This window comes from Vipera ursinii (assembly GCF_947247035.1).
Source record: "Vipera ursinii genome assembly, chromosome: 11".
NCBI lineage: Eukaryota > Metazoa > Chordata > Lepidosauria > Squamata > Viperidae > Vipera > Vipera ursinii.
Window position 1 is genome coordinate 18,174,459 of NC_139524.1, and position 26,651 is coordinate 18,201,109.

The following is a 26,651-nucleotide window of genomic DNA, read 5'->3' on the forward strand; positions in this document are numbered from 1 at the left end:
CGTCCGCCATTGCGCTTTAGGAGCGGCGGCGGCGCTCATTGGCGGACGGGAGCCAATCAACGAAAGAGGCGGGAACGCCAATTTTTTTTTAAAAAAATTTTTTCGCCAAGTGGGTCCGCCTTGAAATGAGCTGCAAAGAGGCGTGGTGACTTTTGACGGACCGACCAATCAGAGAATGGGGGCGGGGCAGGTTTTTCCAATTCATCTATTCCTTAGCGCCGCCTTGAAGGATGCAGCGCTTGGACTTCATCTCCCATAAGCCCTTTCGCTGGGGGCTTCTGGGAGTTGTCCTATCTATAATCCCAACTGGTATAAACCAGTGTTTCCCAACCTTGGCACGTCTAAGATATCTGGACTTCCATTCCCAGAATTCCCCGGCCCTGAATCCCTTCTTCTGTATTAAAAAGCCAAATATTTTCAATTTTAACCTCTCGATCAGTGCTGTCAATCAACAGTCCTGCTTTTATAGCGTCTAGAATTAAATATTTTATTCCTCTTGTTTTCAGCAGTTTTCGCCAGCTCTGTGATTTTGCACAATTTAGCCTTTTCAGCGGTCCATCTTTCCCTGCCATTTATGTGGTTATAATATGCTTGACGTTTTTGCAATGGGTACAATGTCCCTGCCCTTTAATATCAAAGAGATATTGCAATATTTGATCTAGATTTATCATGGTCTTTTTATGACATAGCTGGTTCCGAATAAAACTGAGTATGATTTTGTGAAAAAATGCCACATAAACAGCCTCGCTGCTTAGCCTGAATTCATGGCAAAAGTGCCCGGATCTGCTAGTTAAACAAGTCATGAAGATTTTTGGATTTGGAAGGGTACTAAATTAAATTAGTAATTTAAGCCTCAAGCAGTTATACTAATCCAGAAGGCTTGGCACCTTGAACAGGGCAAGTGTTTAAGCCCTTTCGAACCAAGAGAATGGGTCTCCATTTGTAGAAGACATTGGTCGACAAAGGAAAATGCAGAGAAGAGCAACAAAGATTATTAGCCGACCGAAGGCTAAAACCTACGAAGAACGGTTGCAGGAACTGGGCATGGCTAATCTAGAGAAGAGAAGGACCAGCGGAGACATGATGGCAGTGGTCCAATATTTGAGGGGCTGTCACAGAGAGGAGGGGGGTCAATCTATTTTCCAAAGCACCTGAAGGCCAGACAGGGAACAATGGATGGAAACTGATCAAGGAGAGATTCAACCTAGAAATGAGGAGAAATTTCCTGACAGTGAGAACAATCAACCAGTGGAACAGAAGTTGCCTTCAGAAGTTGTGGGAGCTTCATCACTGGAAGCTTTCAAGAAGAGACTGACCGAAATAGTGCTTGGGTGGGGGGTGGACTAGAAGACCTCCGAGGTCCCTTCCAACTCTATTCCTCTATTCTATTCTTTAAAAAGTCAGAATGTCTCAGAGCCTTGCCTATAAACCAGACCCCGCTGCCTGAAAGCCTCACCAAGTATTTCTCTCCAAGACCAAGTCAACCACCCCACTTTCGGCCTGAATGGAATAGACATTAAACCTCTCTGCTGCTTTTCCACTTTGCATCTGCCCAAAGTTTGGAGGGGCTTTGCATAATCTGTCCGGAGGTGCCTGGAATAAGATTGGAAAGCCGAAATGCTGGGAGTTTCTTGCCTGGGTCTTCCCCCCCCCTCACCTTTTCCTCTTCTCCTGCCAACTGTCTGTTTGACCTAGCAGCTTCAAAGCCCAGTCACGCCACACCAGCCCGGCCCCGTTTCTCCCTTCCAAGAGATTTACTACTCCGTCAGCTGACGCTCCTTCCTCAGACGCAGCTCAAAGGCCATTAAATCTGCAGATCCCGTTCCTAGTGCAAGAGGCTCTTTCTTTCCCTTCTATAATTTATGGGCTTTCAAGGGGTTTTTAAGGAACCAAGCCTCTCGGTCTCCGGATTTGAATTTCATGGGGCAATATGAAAATGATTAAACGAGAACTTCTCGGAATGTGGTTTGTGTTCTGAGCCGTGGAGGCAAGCCGATGCAACTGATCAAATCCAACCTCGGTGGTTTACCTAATCCTGCCCAGGACCAGCCGTGCAGCCCAGCTGCAGCTGGTCCGAGTGGCAGAAAGCCGATGGGAGAAACAGGGTGCCAAGATGTCACCAGGTTTTCAAAAACCCCAAGAGAGCATTTTGGCAGCCCTCCCATGCAGTTATCAACTTACAAGAATTCATTTAGTGACTGTTGAAACTTACAGCGGCACAGAAAAAAGCAACCTAGGGCTGTTTTTCACACAACTATTGCAGCATCCCCAGGGTCACATGATCAAAATTCAGAAGCTTGGCCACTGGCATGCACGTAGGAGGGTTGCCGTGTCCCAGGAACCATCTTTTGCAAACTTCTGACAAGCAAAGTCAACAGGCAATCCAGATTCACTTTATAACAGGGGTCTTCAAACCTGGCCCTTTTATGATGTGTGGACTTCAACTCCCAGAATTCCTCAGCCAGGCACACTGTGGAATTCTGGGAGTTGAAGTCCACAAGTCATAAAAGGGCCAAGTTTGAAGACCCCTGCTTTATAACTATGTGAGTAACTAAACAGCTGCAGTGATTCACTTGGCCACTGTGGTGAGGAAGGTCATAAAAAAGGTCATAAAAAGAGCTGTCTCGCTTAGCAACAGAAATTTGGGGCTCCGTTGAAGTCGTAAGCTGAGGACTACCTGTATTTGTCTTTTCTTTGGTTCTGGACAGGATTACAGGCTATAAAGATTTAAACTGTCTGCACGTTTCATCAAAATGCTTGCCCTGCGGCCTGGGAAGCTTGAAAGTATGGGCACTAACACTCTGGAAAGAATGAAGCAGGGTACCTGTGTCACCCACGGCCATCTACTTGTAGCAGAATTATGCTACGGCTTAGTTGTGTGGTGTGAAATCAGCCCCTTTGGGGATATCCTGCATGTATGAATGGATATCATGGCCAGTTTATTATATTGTGGCCAGTTTGGTCTGGTGCTCTAGTGGTTAAGACTTCAAGTCCCATGTTATGTCGCCTTCGACGGAATCTTCCATCTCTCCCCATCTATCTTTTGCACAGAACATTCTAGAATAGAATAGAGCTGGAAGGGACCTTGGAGGTCTTCTAGTCTAGCCCCCTGCTCAAGCAGGAGAACCTATACCATCTCAGACAAGTGACTGTCCAGCCTCTTCTTAAAAATCTCCAGTGATGGAGCGCCCACGATTTCTGAAAGAAGCTGTTCCACTGGTTGATTGTCCTCACTTTTAGGAAGTTTCTCCTTAATTCCAGGTTGCTTCTCTCCTTGATCAGTTTCCAACCCTTGTTTCTCGTCCTTCCCTCTGGTGCTTTGGAGAATAACGTGACCCTCTCCTCTTCTTTGTGGCAGCCCCTCAGATACTGGAACACTGCTGTCATGTCTCCCCTATTTCTTCTTTCCTTTAGACTGGCCAAACCTAACTCCTGCTGCCGTTCTTCATATGTTTTAGTCTCCAGACCTTTGATCATCTTAGTTGCTCTTCTCTGAATTCCCCCCCCCCCCAAAAAAAATTCTAGTGTATTGCAATGCCCTTTTCTGGATACGCAGCACAGGCAACCTCAGGGAACAAATCTCCATATCTTCCCAGCAACTGGCAAGGACATCCAGACAGATCTTCCACATCCTGTTGAAAAGAATGTTGCTTCTCTGTCTACCCCTGTTCTTAAACCCACCATTCTTACAAAGCAAAATCCTTTTTCCCTGCCTCACTGCATGAGAAATCGGAACCATCAATTGGAAATTAAACAGGGCTGGGTAAAGAAGCCTTGAACATTAAAAAGCATTTTTTTAAAAAAAAAATCTCATCGACATGCAAGAAGAAAAAAGTCCAGATTTTCTATATCACTACATAAACATCTCGTTGCTTCCCCACTAGGCAGATAATTTTCTCTCTCTCTCTCTCTCTCCTCTCTCTCACTTCCCCCCGCCCCTTTTTGGAAAGACCTGAGAGATGCATCTTACACCAGTTGTATGCATATGTTAGACACTAAATCCTTGGCTTAGGATAAAAAGAAAAAGAGGGAAATGTAGGTCAGGTTTTTCCACCTCTGCCATACAAAGATCTGGGAAACGTTTGAGCCCCCCCCCCCCATCCAGCAGGTGTCTGTCCTTCAGCTGCAAATCAATGAGATCAATAGAGCAAAACGAGACTATATGGATCGGTGCCACATGTCCGTAACTCTTGTAAACCGGAAATCAATTAATGGCAGTTGTCCGTCTCTATCTCAGCCTTCTGGGGTGACAGAGAAAAGCTTGTGAACGTTCTCCAAAGATTTGCCTGGAATCATAAAATGGAAGAGCAGGAAGGAGTCTTGGAGGTCATCCATTACACCCCTTCTGCCCAGTGCAGGGTTCTACAGATAGTCTTCAACTTACAACAGTATGCTTAGTGACCATTCAGTGTTACAGCAGCACTAAAAAAAGTGTCTTATATGACCGATTTTCACATGGTTGCAGCATCCTGATGGGCATGTGATCAAAAGTCAGAGGCTTGAGAAGTGACTCGTATTTGTGACGGTCGTAGTCTCCTCTGATCGCTGTTGGCAAGCTTTTGACAAACAAAGTCAGTGGGGTAACCAGGTTCACTTAAGAACCGTGTTACTAAATAATGCCAGTGTTTTGCTTAACTGCTGTGGCCAATAAGGTCGTAAAATGGGGCACAATTTCCTGAACAAATGCTTCAGCAACAGCAATTTTGGCCGTAAGTTGAGGATTGCCTGTACTATTATGGCAAGCTCTGATCTTATCTAGCCTCCAGTTCAGTGTTTTTCAACCTTGGCAACCTTGGCAGCTGGCTGGGGAATTCTGGGAGTTGAGGTCCACCCATCTTAAAGTTGCCAGAGTTGAGAAGCACTGCCATAATTGTTAGAAAGCATTTCGCCATCATTCCTGAAGCTGGTGATCATCCTACATTGACAATCCAACCAGATCATCAAGGAAATCTTTCTCCAACTCTGCAAAACGGAGGGCGTTTCAAAAACGCAACAAGGACCCGACGAACCACAACACCACTCCTATGTCTTGCCAAAGTGACCCGCAACCCTTTTTCTAACAACAGCCCGCCGGCTCTTCTCTATCTGCATTTAGCCAGCTAGCAAAGTTTATTTTATTTATGCGGATTATTCCTAGATTCCAGTTTTCGCTTTGTATATTGTTGCTGTTCTAAGTGATTTCCTCCCACGGGTGGCGGGGATGTTTGGCTGCTTGGACATCCGGTCTGCTCCTGAGATTTTGGCGTTTTAAGTTGCAAGAAGAGACAGGAGATAGGCTACTTTGGGGCACCGATAGAAAACTTGTTGGTCAAGCGTGAATGCTATAGACGCGAATGCAAACAGATGAGGTTTATCAATAAGTAGGTTTTGTGAAAATGGGGAGGGGGATGTGGGAGGGAAGGCTAAAGGATCAGGAGAAATGCTAAAGGGCCAGACAAAGCTTGGGCCCACTCAGTGGCTGGGGAATGCTGAAAGCTAAAAACAAAAAAACAGAAACCCCCATGTCTAAAGGAAGCATATTTCCCCATTTGACGGAGAGTTTTAGAAGCTTCTAATAAGGGTGAAGATGGTATCAGCTTGATCCACTTTAGCTGAACCACAACAAAATGTTTCTCAGGAAAAAAAAGGCTTTCAGTGTAATGGAGTTTGAAAAGAAAAAAAAACAGAAATACAGTTGTGCTTTTTTACACCCTTCATACTAAAGCAGAGCCCGAGGCTTTATTGTTTGGAGTCCTTGTTGGAATGTTATTTTAGGAAAGAAAGAAAGAAAGAAAGAAAGAAAGAAAGAAAGAAAGAAAGAAAGAAAGAAAGAAAGAGGGAGGGGAAACATACTGAGTGACTTTTTTAAAGCCCATTGTTACCCTGGATTAAATCCCTGGAATGTTTGGTTCTGGTTTATTTAAAAGGGAGATGATAAACAGAGATGAGATACATAGATAGATAGATAGATAGATAGATAGATAGATAGATAGATAGATAGACAGAGATAGATAGAGATAGATGATAGATAGATAGATAGATAGATAGATAGATAGATAGATAGATAGACAGATAGATAGAGATAGAGAGATAGAGATGGATAGATAGATAGATAGATAGATAGATAGATAGATAGATAGATAGATAGATGGATGATAGGGATATGTGTGTCAGAGAGAGAATTGCAACTGTCACACGCTCTTCTCCACAGAAAATCCCAAGGTTAATGTGCTGTCTCTCCAGTGGGGCTTGGAAGACGCCATGCCTAAAATCCCAGAACTATTCTCTTGGATAGAGCAAGAGTGGGCATTCCTTTTTATTTCTAAGGATGGGGTTTAGAAGTGCCCAGATTCAGTCCCTGGTCTTTCCAACTAGCTTTTGGAAGACTTTTGTCTAACACCTGGCTAGTAGTCAACTAAGTTAAGTGGACTGCGATTATATTCAGATATTGTCCTTCCAAGACATCGAATTAAAAACTCTACTGAGACTTTCTAGCTTCTTCCCCTGTCAAAAAGAGAGGTAGAAATACACAAATAACTGCTCAGTGTAGGAGCTTCTGGTTCAGTCTGAAGGAGCAAGGACACTTATACACTCAGCCAAGGTAGGAGATATAGTCCATCTGAAGCAACAGGACCTTGGACAGCTCCAGCCCAACCAATGGTTCCAAGAAGGCCAGGACCCCAATGGAGACTTCAGCTACCTTCTTCTCATTGGCTTTGACCTGGTTGAGTTGAACAGAGAAGGCCCGTTTGGGTCTGAGAATGCTCTACAGCAGGGGTCTTCAAATTTGACCCTTTTATGACTTGTGGACTTCAACTCCCAGAATTCCTGAGGCAGCCATGCTGGCTCAGAAATTCTGGGAGTTGAAGTCCACGAGTCATAAAAGAGCCAAACCAAAGTTGTAGCTTGTGCCTTAGTTGGACAATTTTTCTGTCAGGTGGAACAGGGGGAAAAAGATATCTGTATTTCAAGCTTTTTTTGGAGACATTTGAAGTAGGATCCATCTATTGTTGCCTTTGTTTCAGCTCTAGTTACTTTTAGTAGCCTCTGCTTGAAAATTTGCAAATCAATAGCTATATAAATGGATTTACACTGCTTCATGCTAAGGGAAGGAAATAAATTCCGTCTTACATAAATTTACCTTTCAGTTACAAGCTAATCCATTAGGGAGAAAGTTTCAAACCCAGAATTTCCAGGCTGACAAAAAGCCTTTGCAAACGTGATCGTCCATTTGCATTTCAAAACATTTGGCCATTATTTAGTAAGAAATTGGCTATCGATCAATAAACGTGTAACCCACTGATCAGTTTAGTAAGTCAAAATCCACTGATGTGATTGGATAACATAGAAGAGCTTGTTTTTTGTTAAATGGAGCTTACTGAAAGATTTTCCTGCTGCTTGATTCAACTCTAGGAACGGGTTATGTCCATTATAAAACCAAAAAACCCACGCACACAGATCTAGAAACTCTCCACAATAAGCATGCTGGTTCTGTTATTTTCAAAATACCTATTGTTCTATATTACGTTAGCCCTGTTTGATTTTATCTGAAAGTTCCATAGCATTTTGAGGAGAGATTTACAAACAATTATGATATATTATTATAATAGCCTAATCATAAATGTATACGTAGGTCAAAGAATGCTTGTTCACTAGAAAACAATAACCGATGTATTTCTTTTTTTTTTCTTAAGGAAATAAATGTTAGTCATTTGTTAATATTCTCCAACATTCAAATAAAACTGTATTTGCAGGATTGTTAAATGTTGACTTTAAAGCATTCATGTGAATGATATTTGATTTACTGGGGTTTTTCTCTCTAAGAAACCTGGTGTGCTGATAGACAACAAATTGGAAAAATAGAGAATTAGTTTGGTAATGGGATTCAGCCTTCTCAGGCTGTCCACCAAGATTATCTGATGTCCAATTATGGGCAGATTGTGATTAATGTGATTACGGATTGGATATTAATCTGATTTTGGATTGATCTTGTAATGTTTTTGTCTGTTCCAAATGGCTAATTGGATCTGGGATGCTAGCAATGCAGATTGAACCAGATTGTCCATCTTTAACACTCAAAAGATTTTTTCGAACGAGTAGGAAGTGGGAGAGCCTATTTACAAGAATCAGAACAAGGATCATTGTGCATTGCTCTTAAATAAATTAAAGGATCACTTATAAATACACACACACACACACACACACACACATGCACGCACACATTGCACACACATGCGTGCACAAACATACAGAGAGAGGGGGGAGAGGGGAGGAGAAGAGGGAAATAGAGGAAGGGAAGGAGGAAATAAAGGGAGGGAGGGAGAACAGAAGGAGAGAAGGAATGGAGAAAAGAGGGATGATATTGAGAAGGGAGGGAGGGAGATAGATGGGGAGTAAGGAAGGAAGGAAAGTGAAAGAGAAAGAGGGAGGAAGAGAGGGAGGGAGGGAGGGAGGAAGAAAAAGAAGAGAGAAAAGGAAGAAAGTAGAGAGGAAGGAAGGAAGGAAGGAAGGAAGGAAGGAAGGAAGGAAGGAAGGAAGGAAGGAAGGAAAGAAGGGAAGCCATGCTAGTCCATGGCACCCCAAAGCCTTAAGGAATTTGGTTAGCCCCTTTTCAGACTGGTGAATTTGTGTAAGCTTGTGCCCTTTAGTAACATTTTTCGCAAAACCCAATTCTATTGGGTTTCTATTTTAGAAAACAGCAAACATAAACCACCCCTCCTATGCAAAGGCCCACCACCGTTATTCTAAAAAAACCCTCCGTGTGTTGCGCCAAACAGCCACAGCCCAAAGAACACTTCTGGACGGGGAGCGGAGTCGAGATTTTGCTCTGCTGCTGGAGAAGGCCCACTGCTTCCTCCCGTCTGCCTCCAAGGATTCAGAGGAAAAATAAAACTTGCGTTTTGTCCTTAGGCAAGGAAAGGCCTCCCACAGGATGTCAGGCATCCAGCAGAGCAAAGAGGAATCCATCGATCAGGCCAATCCCCCAAGTGCAGGTTGTAAACCTTTCTTTCACGCGGGGAGCCAGGAGGCACTTTTCCAACGCAACCACATGGAAAACACAAGCCAAGCTTGTCCGTCTTGCGGGGCGCCTCTGGTGCGTAGCTACGGATGTTTGACTTTTTGTTACTGTTTGCTCAAGTCATCTGTGGCCTGCAGAGGAAGTGGTTGGGCTGGATCAAGGCCCCAAAGCCCAAAGGTAAGAAGGGAAGGCTCTCTCAAAACAAGGAAGACGGCGGGGGGGGGGGGGCGGACCGAGGACCGGACGGATACTCTGCTTATGTCTGGGACAAAAAGAGTCTTCACCGGTTCTTGCAGAAAGCAAGGTTTCAAGCAGGGTTTCCCCCCCCCAAAATGTGACAACTTTAAGATGGGTGGACTTCGACTCCCAGAACTCCCCAACCACCCATCAGGAAACGGGAGTTCCAGGCCCACCTCAGGCATGCAAGCCAGCTGGGTGACTTTGGGCCAATCACCAGGAGGCGGGGAGTTCTAGTCCCGCCTTAGACAGGAAAGCCAGCTGGGTGACTGGGCCAGTCCTTTTCCATCCGCCCAACCCACCTCACAGGGTTGTTGTATTAGAGAAAATAGGAGGGGGGAGGTGTGCTGGATATCTTTGTCGCCTTGAGTTATTTGTGAAATAATAAAGGTGGGAAACAAACAAACAAATGAGCAATGTGTCCATTTGTTCATAAACACCCTTCTTGGAAAAAACACGGCCTTTTTATGTTTATCCTGGGAAGCCTCAGATTCCCAGAAAAGAAGGATTGGCTGGTACAAGATTACAGTGTAAGAAAAATATAGCAATAACAATAGAATAGAATAGAATTACAGAATAGAATAGAACATAATAGAATAGAATAGAATAGAGAATAGAAGGAGTACTTTATTTGGCCAAGTGTAATTAGACACACACAAGGAATTTGTCTCAGCTGCAGAAGCTCTTAATGTACATGCAAAACAGACAATAAAATAATAAAAGAGGCAATGAATAGAAAGTGTTGGCCTTAAACCGCCTCATTTCAACATACCTGGAGATGAAGAAATGCGGGAAAATACCAGAGTGATGTTAGCTAACAGCCTTTTTCACTTCCTGTTTTCTGGCTTCTTCCTAGCTGTGAATTTTAAGCAGGGACCGGTGCAAAACCCGGTCCAGAATTTCAGATTCTTGGATGTATGTCACACTAAGCCACAAAATGATTGTGTTTCAGTACAGTTCTGGGATTTGGGTGGTGGGTGGGAGATTTTAATGCCTTTTGCTTTCAAGGGGGGGGGATGGAGGGGGAGCACACTGACGGAGGTTGCAAGGGACAGAAAGGGGGGGCAGTTTCAAAGAAATAATCTGGTCCTCCCTTTCCAAGCCAAGGAATCCCAGCTGAGGCTCCCCGGCGTTCCTCCATTAGACGTTGGCCGCTTTCACATGACCTGCTTCACCGGGAGATTGACGTTTCCTGGCTTCCCACGTTATGCAAGGAATCCCGCATTAGCCGGGGAAAGGGGGCGACGCTGTTCGGCCCGAGAACAGCCTTCTTACATTTGTCCCTCTCTCTCCTCCACCAATCTAGCTGCTCTTAGCGAGGCCGGTTGGTTCGTGTGAATGCAACATGTGAGCAAAGCAGAGTATACACACAGAGAGACAGAGCTGCACGGGCCGATCTTATTTCTCCGAGTCGTCCGTTGCAAACAAAGGCCCAGATGCGATCGGGGCGCGGAGGTGGAGAAGCAGATGCAGAAGAGAGCAGAGTTGTCTTGGGTTAGAAGGACGTGTGAAAGGAGCTGGTTCCTGCCGATTTCTTAGGTCAGCTGATGCCCAGATCGTCTGCTGCCAACCTGTGGTTGAGCTTGTTTGGCTTTGGAAGATAACGCCGGATCTCGTTAGAGCTTGGAAAGGTGACCACGAGGAAACGCCCGACTGTGTTTCAGATTCGAACCGACCGAGTCGCACCAAGATTGAAAGAAGACTCTACGTACCCTTAGACTAGAGTCACTTGGAGGGGTTCAGATTGCTCAGAAACCACAGGGGATTCCAAGGAGTCTTTATTTCTATGTGTGAATGTGCCTTCATACACTCATTAAACGCGGAGTGTAACACAGAAGCATCGGGAGAGACATCTTAGCCTGGTTCCCGAATCAACCTAGGTAGTTTTTGCTTTGCAAACTGCCCTCGGCCATCCCCAAGCCAGCAAAACACCAAAAAGCTAACCAAGGTTCAAATTACTCTGGTTGAGCCACTGAAATGTAAAAACTCGGTTTTCTTTCTGCCCTGAATGAAGCCTGTGGTGAGAACGCAGGCCCTGAACAAATGCGTGTCATTATCTAAAATCTGCCCACGTGGATAAAACCTATATTTTTTCACAGCCCCCCCCAAAGGTAGGCATACAATATACCTACTTCCATTCTTTAGAAATTGCTAGAAAGATGAAGGTCCCTGTTAGGGTTTGTATTTGTGGATTATATCTGAGGACGAAATATTATAATCAAACAATTACATACATTATTGTTATTATTATTAAAATGAAAAGGGCAAAAAGTATTTCTTGTTCAATAAAGTTAAGGCTAAAATTTCCATCACGGTGTAGGTTTTCCCGTGCTATGCCTGACATCAGGTGCGCGATGTTATCCGAAGAGAAAGGTATATAAGATTTTTTTTAGCCTTTATTTTAAAGTTAAGTTGCGCTGACTTAAAATAGATACGTCCAGACATTATGATAGGAACTAACACACTCCTGCACTACCGGTGTATCATTCCCGTGTATTAATCTATATACGGCTGACCAACAAACCAAAGAAAAGCAACTAAATCCTGAATTTATGGATCAAGCCTTTTTGAAAGAACTGCAGCTCGAGTTGGAAAAAAAAACCCACGACTGTCACTCAATATCCATTTTGATTGATGTGATGAGGAATTCTGTCTAGTTCAAAAATGGACGCAGGTTGCCTACACTGAAGGCGAATCAAAGAAATGTTGTTGCTCCAAATTTATTTTATACATGGGACTTTAAAGCCCGGTCAGCTTCTTCTATGGGACAAAGAACTTTGAGAAAAAAAGGTGGGGAGATTAAAATGAAACTTTGAAACTGACCATCTCTGACTTTTTGCCTCTGTTAGTGAAAAGAACTCGGAAACCATCGGGCATTTAAAGAATTTGAGTCGAATCTACAATTTAAAATGTTAAAAAAAACCTAAAATTTTCACCCGCCAGCGTTAAAAAGCAGTCTCAGAGGTTTTGCTTTATATGTGTGACTATTTTAAAATCCAGCTACAGCTTATTTCAAGAACTACCTTACAACATCAAGACTGCATTCTTGCGGGTTATTCTTATTCTTTTTTTTTTTAAGGGAACGGAGTTATTTAAAAAAAAATTACCGGCTTCGATTTGAAACAACAGTTCCAATTTTGGAAATAAATTTCTAGTTTTTCCAAAACGTTTACACGGAGAAGTAGAGCGCTGGTCTCTTTTTCTGCTGCTAACGAAATATATTTTCGAGGCAATCGCTGGTGGGATTTTAGGATCAAGTCTGAAGGTAGCAACCATAAAACGTTCCTGAGGTTCTCTTTTTTTTTCTTTTTAATACCTTGCAAGAAATTAATAAAATTGAGAGGACGGGATGGGAGGAAGGATAATGTCTAGGAACGCTCAAAAACCAAAAATGCAGTTTACAGAAGACTGAGATTTGGCGGTGGGGACCGCGCAGTGTATAATGTCCAGCGCTATTTTTCCGGATCTCTCGACTGGGTGGAAAAAGCCGATCTACTTACTAGCGAGCAAACCCGGCTAAATTTCCAGGAGAACTAAGAAGACGGCGCTATAGGGAACTGGGCAATCTTGGGTCTAGGATGCGACCCCGCCTGGATCAAGCGGGGCTTCCAGCGGGGTAAATATAGGATCAGGCTGCGCTCGGAGTATTTGTTGGGGAGGAAGCTAATTCATTCCTTAATCGGAACCCCCAAAATTGGTGGAACCGTGACTGGCGTTGCTAAGATTATCTCAGCGAAGCCAGGAATGCTAACCCAGACTATTGGATGGCCTCCTCCTCCTCCTCCTCCTCCTCCTCCTCCTCCTCCTCCTCTTCCTCCTCCCCCCACCTCTTCTCCTCCTCCTTCTCTTCCCCCCCCTGCTCCTCTCCTTCCCTACTTCTTTTCCTCCTCCTTCTCTTCCTTCCTCCTCCTCCTCCTCTTCTTCTCCTTCCCTCCTCCTCCTCCTCCTACTCTTCCTTCCTCCCCCCCTCTTCTCCTTCCCTCCTCCTCCTCCTTCCTCCTGCTCCTTCTCTTCCTCTTCCTTCCTCCTCCTCCCCAACATAAACCATGATTAGTCTTTTATCGCAAAATTGCAACAAGGGAGATTTCTCCCCCCCCCGCTGTGTTTTTCCCACGCCCCCCCCCCAGCAAAGGACGGAATGGGGAGGCTCTTCTTTCCCACCGCAGCTCCCTCCACGCGGCGGGACGAACCCGCCGGGCTCCCGCCTCCCCGTCGCGCCCGCCGTGCAAAGCCCGCCTCCCCGTCGCCGCTGCAACAGCTGCAGCCGCTGCAGCAGCTGCAGCAGCCGCTGCAGCAGCCGAGCAGTCCGGCGCGCGCCCGCCCAGCGCCTTCTGCCCGGGACCCCAACCTTCTGCGTTCCATTGTTCGCCCTGGGCCAATCAGCTCCCGCCGCCGCGAGCAGCCCTCTGTGACGTCACCCCCCCGGCCTGCCCCCCCCTTCGGGGGCTGAGTGGGTGGTCCGCGCCGTGCTGACGTCATGCTGCGTAGGGGAGACTCGCTCTGCTCTCCGGCCGGGCTGGCGGAGGAGTTAGGCTGGAGCCGAGCAGCGGCCGGAGACGCCCCCCCACCTCTTTTTATTTTATTATTATTATCATCATCATCGTCATCATCCTTCCTCCTTTTTTTTTCCTCTCCCCCCCTTCTTTTTCCCCTCCTTGCCGCATCACAACTTTTGCCCGCATCTCCTTCTGCATGGTGGATATTATTTTTCCTTCCCCTTTTGGAGGTGCGATGGGGGATCACACCAAAAGTAAGTCGCTCATTTCCTCCGCCGCCTCCCCCCCCCCCGTCTCTCTCCACTCGGACCCCGCGCCGGGAAGCTTTGGGGCGCACGGGGAGGAGTAGGGTGGGCGCAAGGATGTCTTTGGGAAAGGAGGGGGTGCTTTGGATGGACGGCTTGGGAAAAGGAGAGGGGGGGGCAAAAATAAGATTTATTAATATGATTATTTTGGTTCGTCGCACAGTCAGCCAGATGTTCAGACTTGGTTTGGCATTTTTGCCTACCTAGTAAATCCTTTCCAAGGACCCGGGATAGGCAGATCTGGATCTTTGAGGGTGTTAAAATTATTGCTATTATTGTTGTTATTGTTGTTGTTGTTATCATCATCGTCAATTCAGAGTCTGGGACTGGTAAAACCTTAACAGTTCAAGTCCTAACCAAGGACCTCAGAGCTGCTAAGGTAACTTCTGACTATACAGGCAGTTCCGAGGAGTAACTTGGTTTTCCCCGCAAGGAATATTCAGGTCTAATAAGTTCAAAATTTCCGTGCCTCTCTTGGGTATTGCTCCCAAGGGCTCCTGTTACTATTGGTACAACCACTGATTTCTTCCTCGATTATTATTATTATTATTATTATTATTATTATTATTATTATTATTATTATTATTATTATTATTATTATTATTATTACTATTACTATTACTATTACTATTATTATTGCTACTGGGAGATCAGTTTAGAGTGGGTTACAAACTCTGGTGTCCTGCAGAAAGCGGTTTTCGTTCATTTATAGTTCCTCCTTTAATGTTGTTAATTGGGCTTTATTGCCCCCATAAGTGAGCCCCTCGCCAGAAAGTGTCCAAGGAAAAGGAGATGATGATGATGATGATGATGATGATGATGATGATGATGATGATGATGATGATGAATCAAGGCGATGCTCTCTTTCCCCCCTCTGCATCTTTTCATCGGGAAAATATTTTCAGGCGCTTCTGGGAAACGGCCAGGCCGACGTCGTCCTCCCGCGGCTTTTTCCTTCCCCCCCCGGTTTCCCTTTTGGGGGGGCCCGGCGACCCCCGTTCGGGGCTTCGGAGGGGCCTTTTCGTTTGGCCCGGTCGGGCTTCTTCGGCCCAGCCGTTTCCCCCTGGCGACTTGTCCTGAGTGCCCGTTCCTGTTTTCCTCTCCGCCCCCACCCCACCCCGGCAGAGAAACCCGGGAGCGCCACGTGCGTGGGCTGCGGGAGCGAAATCCACGACCAGTACATCCTGAAGGTCTCGCCGGACCTGGAGTGGCACGCGGCGTGTCTGAAGTGCGCGGACTGCAGCCAGTACCTGGACGAGACGTGCACCTGCTTCGTGCGCGACGGGAAAACCTACTGCAAAAGAGATTACATCAGGTAGAAGAGCCCCCCCCTCTTTCTTTCTAAGCAGCCCCCCCCCTTTATTCTGAAGCTTCTCCCGGGGAGCTTTCCGCGGGCGAGCGTGGAGCCTTCCGCTGGGACTGTCGGCCTCTTTGGTTAGGGGGGAGTTGGGGGGATTTGGTCCCCGAAAGAGACTCGCCTCCCTCTACTGCCCTCCCCCCACGGCGTTTAGTGGAAGCTTTCTTTTTGGGGGGGTGGGATATAAGGTGGGTCGCCGAAGGTGGAGCGAGAGTGGCGCGTGGGCTTTGAAGCCCTGATGGCCGGAAGTTCAGGACGCCTTGCCAGGGGAATCCTCTCTCACTCGCCGCCCCCGTACACACACACACACACACACACACACACAGGGGGGGGGGAACTAAGGACAACGCTCACCTGAAAGTCTTACTGTGAATTTCAAAGAGGGGGAGGAACCCTGGCCTAGGCACACACACACACGTGCCTTTTATAAAATTGGGGACACACACACCTTTGCACGCCCCCTTCCCTTTAACGTCTCCCTGTAAAACTCTAGGGCCGCTCTTGCACAAAGGCCCACACAGAATGTTTTTTTTTATCAAGTTGGGGGCACAGACGTTCGCAAGCCCACTCCGCTACGTGCCTCTCTGTGAAATATTTGGGGAACCCTTGCACAAACACGCCCGCACGCTGGTATACAAACTTGCCTTCTGTACAACGGGGACACGCGCGTCCTGACACGCACCCATTGTACCCGTCTGTAAAATTCGGAAGGTTAATCCTTTGCGCCCGCACAGATCCACAGACGTAGGTAAACACGCAGCGCACACCTGCTTTCTTACAGACTTCAGGGGGGAATCCTTGCACGCTGGCACACGCGTACACACACACACTGAGGCGGGGAAGGCAGGGGTCCACCCATTTGGGCATTCGTCCTATTGATTTCGAGGTAGTTTATTTCGAAGTGAAGGAGTCTGCAGCTGGGCCGACCATTGGCTGCCTGGCCTGGTCAAAAGTCGGTTTTTGTCTTCCGTCCCAGAGTTTCGCCTCGAAACCCCGCCAGCAGCTCCCATCCTTGGGCCGAGGAAAAGAAAACGAGAAGGGCCTGACTGGGAATAATATTAACATTAATAATATTACATAAAACGAAATATTAACATTAACAATTGCAATACATATTCAAATGAATCATCTTCATCTTAATCACCACGAAACATTAACCACGTTAGTGATAGGGGGCGGGTGTTTCGTTTCCTCGTTCCTTAGTTGGGCGTAGCGAACGCTTCGTGCCTGGAGACCCTTACGGGGTCTGGGGAGGGTGGGGCAGCTTCGGCCTCGGCCCCCCCGGAGCTTCCCGGGCCGGGCCGGGCTTGACGGCCGCCCTCCCCGCTGGCTCCGCAGGCTCTTCGGCACCAAGTGCGCCAGGTGCGCGGGCGGCTTCAGCAGCAGCGACCTGGTCATGCGCGCCCGCGGCCACGTCTACCACCTGGAGTGCTTCCGATGCGCCGTCTGCAGCCGGCAGCTCCTGCCCGGGGACGAGTTCTCGCTGCGGGACCGCGAGCTGCTCTGCCGCGCCGACCACCGCCTCCTGCTCGAGGGCGCCTCCTCGGCCGAGAGCCCCCCGCGCAGCCCGGGACACCTGCAGGGCGCCAGGCCGGGCCCGCTGCCGCTCCCAGGTAAGCCTCCAGCCCGGCCGCCCTTCCCGAGGCAGCCCCCTCCCCAGTCGGTTCTCGGCAGGCCTCCCTCCCTCCTTTCCTTCCTTCCTTCCTTCCTTCCTTCCCTCTTCTCCCCCTTTCCCCTCCCTCCCTCCCTCCTTTCCTTCCTTCCCTCTTCTCCCCCTTTCCCCTCCCTCCCTCCTTTCCTTCCTTCCTTCCCTCTTCTCCCCCTTTCCCCTCCCTCCCTCCCTCCCTTCTTTCCTTCCCTCTTCTCCCCCTTTCCCCTTCCTCCCTTCTTTCCTTCCTTCCCTCTTCTCCCCCTCCCTCCCTCCCTCCCTCCTTTCCCTCCCTCCCTCCCTCCCTCCCTTGGTAAGATTGGCATCCGGGGCAGAAGAGAGCAGAAGGGCATGGCTGACCCCTTTGCCTGTTCGTGGCTAGTCACAAAGTCCTAATTTTCGAAGCTCTGGCCTCAGGGAAATCTCCTAGACCACCACCCCCTCTTTCCCAAAAGCCTGATTCTCCCCCGCCCTTCTCCTGCGAGATGTTCTTGCCAACCTGTAAAAGGGGAAAAAAGAAAGAAAGGGGGGGGGCTTTTGTAAAACAGATCGGACTCACAAGGACTTGCAGCAATGAAGCCCAGTACTTCCCTTAATGAGTTAATGGAAAGCAGATCCTCCCAGTGTCAAAATAACTGCGGGCAGCAGCGGGTGTTTGGTAGATCCCTGGATTAGGCTAAAATGTCATTTTTGGACTGAAATCTCCCCTGGTTGCCTTCAAGCAAAAGAATCCTGGGAGCTTCCGAGTTTGGGGAAGGATCCCCAGGAATGCCTCTCTTCAGTGACTCTCGATAAGAAGGGGGATCCTAAATAAAAACCCCGTGTGGATCTTATTTAATTCAGCTCTGGCACACTTGATCTTTCCCAAGGCCCAAATCTACCTCCGCCAAACCAGCCCAAATCTTACTGTTTGTTGTGCTTGTTCTGGGGTTCAGTTGCCGCCTCACCTGCGCAAACCTTTTTTTTTTACCTGTTGGCCCTTCCTTGCTTCTCGTTGCTTCTGAGCCCCACCTGTGCATTTATGAGGTTGGAAGCCCGGCTGGCCAAACGTGAACCTTGACATCGATTGGAGGGGATGAGGCAAGAAGGACGGGAGAAAAGAAAAGAGAGAAAATGAAGGGAGAAAAAGAAAGAAAGGAGAGAAGGGAGGGAAAGAAAAAAAGGAAAGAAAGGGAAAGAGAAGGAAAGGAAAAGAAAGAAAGAGAAGGAAGGGAAGGGAAGGGGAATTTTTTTAAAAGGAAATGCCATTTTTCCTGTTTCTCCGTTTGTTCGGGATTAGATTCCCCCTTCTCTAAGGACTTCGTTCCCTGGAAAATTTTGCCCCCCGCAGGCCTAAAGCCTCGCAGGGTTTACTCGGAAGGAAGCTCCCCGCCTTCCCTTAAAATGTGTTTGCTGAGTGGGGGCCTGGCGGGGCATCTTGCAAATCCGTTTTAAACGCGCGCGGCAGGAATTCAGCCCCGCGAAGGGCCGAGGGGCAGCGGAAGCCTGATTCCAAACCTGCCAGGGGGAAATTGAGAAACGATATTTGGAAAGAGGCAGGGGGGATTTTAAGGGGGAGGGGGGGGAACGGGAAATGGAGGAACCGGGGGGGGGTGTGGGTGGGTTTCCTGCGTGCCGAAGAGTTGGGCGAACTTGAATTCGCCTCCTTTTTAATACAACCACTCCTTGAATCACGCGCGATTCGTTCGGGGGGAAAAGAGACTTTTTAAATCACTCGCGCTCTTATTTCGTAGTAGACAAGTGTGCCCACGCCCGTGTGTGATAGTTACACACGTGCACGCACTCACCACGGCAGAACACGGCAATTTTTTTTAACGAGGGTTTTTTTTTAAAAAAAAGGTGTTTTAAAACAAAAATCTCCTTTTCAGTTTTCCTCCGAAGCGCTTATTGTTTCCCCCTCCCCCGCATTCTCTCTCCGTCGCTCCCGTCCCAATTTTTTGCGCAGTCTGCTCGATATTTATCCTTGATTAATATTTTTAAAACAGTCGGCCTTTATTATTTTAAACCCCCGAAAGAGAAGGGACGGGGTTCCGGATTCCGCCGTGCCTTTCCGTGGCTTGCGAGTTTGAAAGCAGGCGTTGGAAATGTGCGGAGGATAGAACAAAATAAAATAAAAAATATAAGAAGGATTTGAGACTGAAATTGGTGGGGAGAGAATCCTTTTAGAGAGGAGGAATAATGATGTTAATTATAACCATCGTCATTATCAATAAAAGCCCATATATCTCTCTTCCAGGTAGGGACGGAGAACTAATCCTAAGGAAAGTGGCCTTTTTTTTTCTTTGCCTGGGGGCAAAGGCCAGGCTTTCCATCTCCCCCCCTTGCATTTTTGGGTCCGACCTCTGCCGTGGGACCGTCTCGAGACGGGTAACATGCGAGGATCCCCGCTTAGATCCGCGGCTCCATTCTCACGTCTGACTGGACTCGGGTTTTTACAGGAAAGGCCAGCAAATCCGTTTGCATCTCAAAACTGAACAGCCCCCAGTCAGATTTTCTGCTGGGGAAAGGTTTATTTTTTTGGGGGGAGAGGGAATTGAGAAGGGGGGGGAGGAAGAGTCCAATTCTGCAAACCCCCCAAAAGAAAAAAAGTAAACTTTTCCTTCTCTTGCAAAAAAGAAAAAGTTTACTTTCGCTTTTGCTATACACTCGTTTTATTGCGCTGGGTGGAAAACAACCCCACTTAATAGAAACTGGCTTTTTCGGATCCCTCTCTCTGAGCTTCAAATTTCTTTCTTTCTTTTCTTTCTTTGGAACTTTAAGTTCCTCAGGGGCCAGTCGTTGGCTTTCCGACGGCTTCCCCAGTTCGTTCTCCCCGTCTCAGCTGCCCTTCAGTATTTCGAATAAAATGGGCCCTATTTTCTGCGCCCCGTTTTTAGGATAAGCTGCTGCCCAGATGGAGATAGGAAAATTGTGTCTGCGTTTGTGTGCATTTCTCTTTTATTGCTGCACGCCCAGCAAAACGAAGACACCCCTCCGAACGTTAAAACGACAAGGGTTTTCTTTTATTATTTATTAGATTTATACACCGCCCATCTCACTGTCAAGCGACCCTGGGCGATTTATGGCGTATTTAATTACCGCTTATGATTAAGCTCCGAGTCAGGTTCACAAAGAAATGGGGATTACAGCCGAGCGGAACACAACGCTAGCCTTTGGACCTGGTGGCCTACCTCGCAGGGCTGTCGTTGGTGAAAGAAGGGGGTCCGCTGGACGTCTTGGCCTCCGGAGCAAAGGAGGGTTACTATTCTGGCCCGCAAATTAACATCGGGACGGAAAACAGTCTCCAAGAATCTGGGGATGGGAGGTTTTCCCCTCTGTTGGGGGTGGGGAGGATCTGCCCCCCTCTTTCTAGGGGCCGCCTCGCTCTCCCTCCCTCCCTCCCTCCCCGCGCCCTTTTCACGCCAGCCTCCTTTCCGCAGACGCGGTGCCCGGGCGGCAGCCCTCCCTGCGTTCCCACGTGCACAAGCAGGCGGAGAAGACGACCCGGGTCCGGACGGTGCTGAACGAGAAGCAGCTTCACACGCTGCGCACCTGCTACGCGGCCAACCCGCGGCCGGACGCGCTGATGAAGGAGCAGCTGGTGGAGATGACCGGGCTGAGCCCACGCGTGATCCGCGTCTGGTTCCAGAACAAGCGCTGCAAAGACAAGAAAAAGTCCATCCTGATGAAGCAGCTGCAGCAGCAGCAGCACAGCGACAAGGCAGTAAGTGGGCCGGCCGAGCCGAAGCACTTCTCCCCTCTCCTCCTATCTCCCTGCTTGCATTGGCAGAGAAGGTGTCCCGGCTTCCCTCCCCCGCCCAAAAAACCCCACAAAACTCTCAGGACTACAATTCCCATAATGCCAGCAGGTTTTCTCTTCCCAGACTCTCGGGGACTACAGTTCCCATAAAGCCACTCTGGGGAGGGGTGGAATCTTGATTTCCTCTCCTTTAAGGTGTCCTTGCCTCCTCCCCTCTCAATCCCTTAGGACAGCGTTTCCCAACCTTAGGAACTTGAAGATGCGTGGACTTCAACTCCCAGAATTCCCCAGCCAGCTATGCTGGCTGGGGAATTCTGGGAGTTGAAGTCCACGCATCTTCAAGTTCCTAAGGTTGGAAAACGCTGCCTTAGGAGTCCTGGTTTCTTGGGGGTGGGTGGGGCTTAAGGGGGGGGGGCAATGAACGGAATTTCAAGTGGCGGGAAGGTCCCTGTGGCATCACCTTGTGTTTTGCCACTGATGGAGGGAGGGGAGATTCATTGTCCCATCATCCCCTGCTTTCCTCTGTCTGCAAAACCTAAAATGTCAGGAATGGCTGCATTCACAGGAGATGCTGAAGGTCTTTAAGGAAATGGTGCCCCCCCTTTTTTTTTTCCCAACTAGGCCAGGGGTAGGCAACCTTGGCTCTTTTATGACTCGTGGACTTCAACTCCCAGAATTCCTGAGCCAGCTGTGCTGGCTCAGGAATTCTGGGAGTTGAAGTCCACGAGTCATAAAAGAGCCGAGGTTGCCTACCCCTGAACTAGGCTAACATTTTGAGCCATCCAAGGGGGGCAGAGACTGAGCGCCCGCCACCCAGTTTCAGTGTGTGTGTGGGAATGGATTTGACGGGTCTTCAAGAGAGTAAGGGAAGCAAAGACCGGGGTGATGAGTTGGGTTTGGGAGAAGGTTGATTCTCCAACTCCTACAATTAGGAAATCAGAGTATGATGGAGCAGGAGTGGAGAGGGAAAAGTCTCAGGATCAGGGCTTCTTTGGATCTCAATTTCCTGGGGGGGAGGGGTGTCAACCAATCCTACTGATCTGGAGTGAGCCCCATAGATTTGACGCTACCATGTCAGGGTTCCAAAGTCTAAGACCTTCGCAATCCAGATATGGTAGCCCTACCTTGCCCCATTGACTCCAATGCAACTGGCGCCTGTGCATAGCGGCCTTCTGCTCAGGGTGCAAACCTACTCAGCCGCCTAAAGCGGGTGCAGTTTCTCTTTGGGGCCTAAGCCCTAGTTACACATAGCTAGCATTGCACCGCAAAGAGTTCTCCACCATTAGGCTCTTAAGCTCAGCAATAATGTTTATTTTTACTCGTGGCCATCCGCCAGGTGATATTTAAGCAATATTGATTTTTTTTTTCCGGGCACAGGATCAATAGTGTCTCATGCTATTGAAGGAGTAAAATCTGTCTGCAAGGGAAGGCAGGAAGATAATGATGGCAGTAATAACAACAACAATAACAGCCGTAATGATTCATCCGGCTTCTTTGTGAAAACATCCACCCAAAGCAGCTACGATATCATCTTTATATTTATTTCATCTATAGAAAAGCAGAGGGATGATTTCAAATAAGCCTGTTTTGCGGGACTGTTTTCAAAGCCAGCCAAATTTTTAATGTTTTTGTTTTTTATCCCACTGCCCCCCCAAAATATGGATAGTTTAGCTGTGGTTTTGTTTGCTGTTTTTTCATCGTGTTCCTTTCTGCTAAAAGTTATTTGATCTCTGCTGTAAATTCTGCAGAAGACGTCTCGGCCCGCCTTCCAGATGTTCTGAGCTGCTTCGTTGAGAACCTTCATGGTTGTGCCAGATGGGAAGGGAAAAAGAGATTGGGGGGGGACGAAAACAGAGGGGGAAATAGGTGGGACTGGCTTATGTTGGGAGGGGGGGTCTTCTCATTTATCAGAATCAAATTACTTGATTGATTCCATAAATCAAAGGATTGGATGTACTTACTCCCATTGATGGCTGATGGAATGAAGCAGCTGGCGGACAGCAAGGGGGAGAAAAATCTTACGTTGTCTTAAAAATTAATTTCAACCCCTCTCAGAAAGAGTCAAAAAAGGCAAGATGGCCGCTTGCACAGTCAGTGCTCTGCGCCTTTCCTGAGGTCTGACTTTCGTTTGGCCATAAATAAGTTTTTTTACTTCCTCCTGTCTGGAAATAATATTGAGAGGGGCTCCAGATGGATGGATGGATGGATGGATAGATAGATAGATGGATGGATGGATGGATGGATGGATGGATGGATGGATGGATGTTAGATAGATTCTGGGGGTTGAAGTCCATGAGTCATAAAAGAGCCAAGGTTGCCAACCCCTGGTAGGCCATAGGGAGGAGAAAGCTGGCTTAATTTCTGATTGGGGGCACAAGAGACCCCCAAAATGCCCTCATCCATGCCCCCCCCCAAGCTTTCTCCAATATGCTGTCTGGGAGGGGGGCAAATTAAGCCTGAAAACAGCCTGCAGAGAATGTGGGATCGGCTCTTACCGTCTTTGACCCGGGCAGATTGGGCTGCATTCTGGCTGACCTTTTCTTCTCCCACTTTCTCCCCTCCGGTCTCCCCCCAAGAGTTTGCAGGGCTTAACTGGGACGCCCTTGGTTGCTGGCAGCCCCATCCGCCACGACAGCGCCGTGCAAGGCAGCGCGGTAGAGGTGCAGACGTATCAGCCTCCCTGGAAAGCTCTCAGCAATTTTGCGCTGCAGAGCGACTTGGATCAGCCTGCCTTTCAGCAACTGGTAAGAGCCTGAAAAATCCACCCCATAACTAGAGGGCAGTGTGTGTGTGTGTGTGTGTGTGTGTGTGTGGTGCCCTTTGTTGCATTGCCACCTTAATCATCCCACTCACCCCTCGTAATGGTTCCCTATCTCTGCCTGCATCAGTCGCCTCCCTGGATTCTATATTAAGCAAAGTGGAGAATAGGGAAGAAGAATTCTGCCCTCTTCTCCATCACTGCTGTTTCTCTCCCTCCTCCCCCCACCAAAACTCCCCAGGTCTGTGCATTTGAAATATGGGGCCCAGCCCTGGGAAGGACTCCCCGCTCCCACCCACCCCCAGGTTGTGTTTGGGAAGACAAAGGCGTCGTAAAATACGGCCTGTGAAATGATCTCAAGTGCAAAATATTTGTCAAAAGGTTGTCTGCCTAAGAGAGAGAGATTGCTTTGCTTTGGGTGTGGGTGTGGATGAGAAAGGGAGAGAGACAAAAAAAACAAAACAAAAAACCCAGCATCTAATTGGGCCTAATGGAGCAAAAAAATAATAATTACTTGATTCTGGTATGTGTGAGGTTGGAGAAAAAAGTGCCCAGGATTATTGGCAAGGGTGTAATGGCACACCTGAAAGAAGGCAAGTTGTCACCAACAAATATCCTTTTGCAAAACGTGCGTTAAAGGGCCCTGGTGCCTGGCAGGAATGAGAATAGATCACCCTAAATTGCAGGGAAGGGGATAACCGGGGAACCTTTGGGGTTGACCTTGAAAATAATGGCTCCTCTTTGGGGGGCCTGACATCTTTTAACAATTGCAACACACGCAGGTGAAAAAATGCAAGATTTTTTTTGCAAAAGACTGAAGTCTGAGAACTTTGGTCTCCCTTAAGACTAGGATTCATTTCAGCGAGCAGAATCGGGAATCTGTTAGGCCAAGGAGAATCAGGATCCCACCACTAGGCCACACGGCTGGCTTAGCATAACCTGTACCTCTGGCTCTCCAACTTCGTGGTTCTCTTCCCAGATCATGTGAAGGTGGCTTTGCTTCCAGCATGGACCTTGGCGTGTGTGTGTGTGTGTGTGTGTGTGTGTGTGTGTGTGTGTGTGTGAGTGAGAGACAGAGACACCAACCCCCCCCCAACAGATGTTGCATGAAGCCATAAGTTACAATTTGGTGGCTTGAGCAAATCCAGAAGATGGATTGATCTCCTATGCTGGCCAAGCATGTGGGGTTTCGGTCCAGCCATCAGCACTGACATCTCAATTGGCTGCAAAAATCTAGTTGGCTTCAGGGCCCGGAAGACCAGATGACTTTCTATTCCTTTGCCTCGGGGTGGGGGGGGGGCAAATTTATTTATTAAATGCTGCCCATCTCGGCGTGGGTCTCCCTGTATTTATAAAAGCAATTTGTGAAAGCAATATCCTTTTAATGATCTCTAGGCCATTTCAACATACTACGGCTGATCATTTCATTGCTTTTCCTTTTAAGAGGAATACTTTGGGAGATTTTTAAATATATTTTACTTCATAGGGCCACCTTTTAAGTCAATTTAAATGTCTCTGTTGCAATGGGTCATGGGCTGATGTGTTGTTACGCAAAGAAAAACCACTTTTACCTAATTTGGCGTAATTGACCCAGTTTGGGGAAGGACCGGCCTAAGGCATCCTCCTATGGATTAATTCACCTCCAGCCGCAAACAGGGATGATTCGTCACAGGGTGGAAAGAAAATAAGTAGCCAAAATATGGATGTAAAAGTTTAGCCTGGGAGGGTCCAGCCTTGGCAACTTGAAGACTTGTGGGCGTCCAACTCCCAGAATTCCCAAGTTAAGACCCTTAAAAATACACGGGCCTGAATTTTGATCATGTGACCATGGGGATGCTGGCACAGTTGTAAGTGCGAGGACCTGTCATTTTTTAACCCCACTGTAATTTCAAACAGTCACTTTAACAAATGATTGTAAGTCGAGGATGACCTGTAATAAAGTAGAGTATTTTATATCTGAAGACACACACACACACACACACACACACCGATTTTCATCCATTGAGACTGTCCGGAGGTGTACCCCATTTTTCTAACCTATCTCCCTACTTTGTTCCTTTTTTTAAAAAACAACAACAACAACTCCTCCACAGCTCTCCATTTCTGAATCCGGCTCCTTAGGGAACTCATCCGGCAGCGACGTCACCTCTCTATCGTCCCAGCTCCCCGATACCCCCAACAGCATGGTTCCTAGTCCAGTGGAAACGTGAGAGCGTCTTTTGAACGCCGGACCCTCAAGGACACTCTGCATGTTTTCTTTGCTTCTTGCATGAGAACTGAGCGCTACGGCAACAACAACCTGTTAAATTATTCTCTTTATTTAAAAACCCGGCTCCATCTTGTCTTCTGTCGGATCGTCCCGTGGCTGGAAGTCTTCCAGGCTTCCCCTGACTTTGCCAAGCAGGGAGGGGGGGGGGGGGAAAGGAGTCCAACTTCCCAGGAATTCTGGTCTTTCCTCCCCCCCCTCAAATACCTCCGGATTATACTCGAATGAGACTCAGATCCTGTTCTTGTAGTTTTAGAAGATGGCTTTTTCTGTTTTTCCTGTTATTTTTCCTCAATGGAAGGAAATCAACTCAACGTGGAATGGTGTGTAGGGCCATCCAGATGGACCCTTAAACATCTGTTGCCTTCATCTCAACCAGTTCTGGATGCCCATCGCCAACTCACTGGTGGCTTCCTTCTTCCCAATTGCCTGGAAAAACCTGGAACTTTTTCTGTCTCCGTTTTTTGGGTGGTTCCAAAAGAGGAGATTTTTTTTTGTTCTTTCTCACTCTCTTTCTCTCCTCCTGAGCCCGCATGCTTGCCGGAAAAATTCCAGCAGGACTTGTGTGTCTGGTCCAGAACAACCCCCCCCCTCCCCCATTGCCAGTGTTAAATTATCTTGTGGATGGAAGGTGTGTGGTTCTTTCTCAGCCTTTGCAGACCAAAGTAAGTTATTGTTATTTATTATCGCGCAGCAGCAGTGGAGTTGAGAATTAAATTTGACCTCAATAATAAAAGAACAAATATCGGATGAGAAAACCTGCCTATTCTTGTCTTCTATACCGCTTGGCCTTCCTGAAAGTTAAGGAAGCTGTAGTTCCTCGGATGAACTGGATTGCAGCTTTCCA

The 26,651-nt window shown here is 47.6% G+C and overlaps 1 protein-coding gene across 1 annotated transcript; it reads left to right on the plus strand.

Annotated features, from left to right (window-relative positions):
- Positions 1–13,927: 13,927 nt before the first annotated feature.
- Positions 13,928–25,748, plus strand: ISL2 (ISL LIM homeobox 2; the record flags this gene model as incomplete). Its single annotated transcript, XM_083370985.1, has 6 exons — positions 13,928–13,985; positions 15,162–15,351; positions 16,732–17,006; positions 20,461–20,744; positions 23,357–23,524; positions 25,632–25,748. The coding sequence occupies 6 exons, from the start codon at positions 13,928–13,930 to the stop codon at positions 25,746–25,748; spliced, it is 1,092 nt and encodes a 363-aa protein (XP_083227111.1).
- Positions 25,749–26,651: the final 903 nt, after the last annotated feature.